This window comes from Talpa europaea (genome assembly GCF_964194135.1).
Source record: "Talpa europaea genome assembly, chromosome: 7".
NCBI lineage: Eukaryota > Metazoa > Chordata > Mammalia > Eulipotyphla > Talpidae > Talpa > Talpa europaea.
Window position 1 is genome coordinate 87,920,159 of NC_140074.1, and position 3,345 is coordinate 87,923,503.

Here is a 3,345-nt window from a genome sequence, read left to right on the forward strand (position 1 = left end):
TGATTTGCTTTTTCAGTAGCTAGGTGAGAGTCTTCCTGCACTTCAGGGGTGCTCACTTAAATATTAAATATTAAACCTTAAATGCTTGTTCTATTTCAGTTTAGTTGTCTTATCTCGAAAATCTTCTTATACTTTGGCATAATATTGTGGATGTTTGGTGCAAGGATTTGTCTATGGAAAGATCAGTGAAGTTTTATGTAGTAGAGAATACTTGCATAGGCAGACATGTAGAACTTTACCTTTCAGAGATAGTTAGAAAACTCACCCATTTGTGATTGCCTCATTCATTATGGAGAACATTTACACCAAACACCTGATATTTCTTTCCAAACTACCAGTCCTGGCCTCTGTACTGGTTTATTCAATCCTGCCCAGAGTGACTTATCTGACTGCTTTATTTTTGGCTTCAGCTTTTATTTCTCATTACAGTCAGGAAGGATACTTTTGCTTTGATTGTCCAGATTTTATATTTTGTAAGGCTAGGCTTGTCCCCCTGTGAGAGAGGTCCATATTGTTCAACAAAGTCTATGAAAGGGGAAATAGATTTAATTAAAAAAACTATAAAAAATAAAAACTCAGTGACAGCTCAAGAACATTCTCTAACCTATTATTTTTTAGTAACAAAGGTGATTTCTTTTTCTCCATCTGAATGACTAACCCTATCTTGTTTCCACATATGAGGAAGGAACAGGGTTTTATGTTGCTACTCAAGCACTAACATCAAATTGGAATCAACATTAGTTGCTCCTTATTGTACACAGAATAATGTTCCAGACACTCCTCAAAATTCCCAAATTTGGCCCTCAATTCTCTTACATCTTTATCTCAGTCTACAATCCCTCCTCCACCTCATGTTCAGAGCTCCTACTCCCTATCCATGACCTGTCCAGGCTCGACTGCCTGGCTTTTGTTCAAGACTTTGCCTCAATATGCTGCCCACCTCCACTGGCAATATCCTGAACTACATTTAGGACTCAAAAAATCTTCCTTTTCTACTGCAGTCTGATTTTTATCAGAAGAGAGTGTATGTGTGTGTTCAGAAAACTGAAGACTTATCTTTATATATCTTTACTAAATAATTGCTTGACTGTTGTATTTGTTCCTGACAGATTGGATAATATGAAACTGTATCTTTAGAATATTAACTCTTGGTCATGATAGATTAAAACAGGTAAACACTGGCCTATGAGAATGATTTGAAGGCAGCTGCATGGGTTGAGAACACTGAATCAAAATGCTATAGTATTTTAGTATATTCAGTTATGTCTGTCCCATTGGATTTGAATTTGTCTGAGGGTAAGATTACTATTATGTTATTTACCTCACCCAGTGCCAAGTTCAGAGTTGATACTTAATATCTATGGAATTAATAAATGAAAGATTCATACTTTCCTAAAGAAAAGAAAACTATAGGTACAGAAATTTGGGACAGAAAATAGTGTAAGAAATGAAACAATGACTCTATTTGAATTCTCTTTATTATTACTCTAGCATTGCAATTAGTAGGTTTCAATAAAAATATTCAATTGTTCTAGGAGGTGAACTGTACATCTACATTGTGGTCATTCTTTCTTCTCAAGAGTATGGAGAACGATGTATTCATCCATCATTCACAGTGAAATTATTTACAGAATTTTAGTGAGTCTCAATCAAGTATCCATGTTGACTTCTGAGATTATGGAAGAAAGGAACCAGACCAGCAGCTTTGAGTTCCTCCTCTGGGGACTGTCAGATCAGCCAGAACAACAGCACATGCTCTTCCTTGTGTTCCTATGGATGTACCTGGTCACTGTGGCTGGCAACCTGCTCATCATTCTGGCCATTGCCACCGACACACATCTCCACATGCCCATGTACTTCTTCCTTGCCAGCCTGTCTTGTGCAGACATCCTTTTTGTCTCCACCACCGTGCCCAAGGCCCTCATGAACATCCAGACCCAGAGCAAATCTATTTCCTATGAGGGATGCCTGAGTCAGCTCTACTTCTTCTTGACTTTTGGGGACATGGACATCTTTCTCTTGGCCACAATGGCCTATGACCGCTACGTGGCCATCTGCCACCCTCTCCACTACATGATGATCATGAGTCCCCGCCGCTGCACCATCCTGATCACTGTCTGCTGGACCCTTACAAATATTGTTGCTATAGTCCAGACCTTACTCACACATCGACTTTCCTTCTGCTCTAATAGAATTATTCCTGACTTCTACTGTGATGTGGAACCCTTGATAAGGTTGTCTTGTTCTGACACTAAGATCAATGACCTTGCCGTCCTCTTGCTTGGGGGAGCAGCCAGTTTAGGTCCCTTTACATTCATCCTGATCTCTTATATCCGCATTGTTACAGCCATTCTCAGGCTCCCCTCTGCCCAGGGGAGGCGCAAGGCCTTTTCTACCTGTGGGTCGCATCTTCTTGTTGTTGCCCTGTTCTTTGGAACGGTGATCAGGGCTTACATTTTCCCCTCAACCTCTCCCTCCAACTCAGTAGAAAAGAATACAGCAGCTGCTGTGATGTACACAGTGGTTACTCCCCTGCTGAACCCCTTCATTTACAGCCTGCGGAACAAGGACATGAAGGGAGCTCTGGGAAGACTTCTGAGGGGGCAAGTCCCCTTTTTGAGAGGCCAGTAACTTTGCAGAGAAACTACAGGTATGTTCTGTGTCATCAGTGAGAAACTTCAGAGTAATTTTTTTCTCAAGTGTCCTATTTCTGAATCCCACATGGGCCTTATATATCCCCATGCTCAATTCCCCAGTGTGGGTTGGTTATTTTTGAGGAGATCAAGTCTTGCATTTTGTTAAGAGTTGCTTATTTACTTTAGCATAATCTGTTAAGAGTTGCCTATGTATTTAATTATTTTATTTCACCTTAGTTTTATTTTACTTGAAATAACTTTTCACAAGGAGAAATGTCTTTTGCAATGTTCACATTCTTTAAGTCTGAGTAGCCTTTTAAGCTAGCTTTAAACTCAGTCGGTAAGGTCATGGAAAATGTATTAATGATCATAATGTTAGCAAGAAAATTCAATATTGGATGGCAGATAGTTTACAACAGTAAGTGGAAAGTATATTTTTCCTATAATAATAGGAAGCTATCTAAACAGTTATAGTCTCAAAGTTATCAGTCAAAAATCCTTGTAAACATTAAAAGAAGGCACTCAAAAATACAGGCATGTTTATTTTCAATAAATAGCTTTATGAGCAATATATAATGAAAAGATAAATCAATTTAAGTTATATATTATCATAACAATTGTTTTCTTTCTTATCTGCCCACCTCATGGCTGATTGTGAATGCTTGTTGTCACATTCACAAAAAGAAAACTTGTGTCTTCTCAACCTTCT

General features: G+C 38.6%; 1 protein-coding gene across 1 annotated transcript; it reads left to right on the forward strand.

The window, feature by feature from the left end:
• Nucleotides 1–1,677: 1,677 nt before the first annotated feature.
• LOC311174632 (olfactory receptor 1P1-like) lies at nt 1,678–2,631 on the forward strand (the record flags this gene model as incomplete). The annotated part of the gene is made up of 1 exon (XM_084239219.1): nt 1,678–2,631. One exon carries the CDS (start codon nt 1,678–1,680, stop codon nt 2,629–2,631), a length of 954 nt encoding a protein of 317 aa, XP_084095345.1.
• Nucleotides 2,632–3,345: the final 714 nt, after the last annotated feature.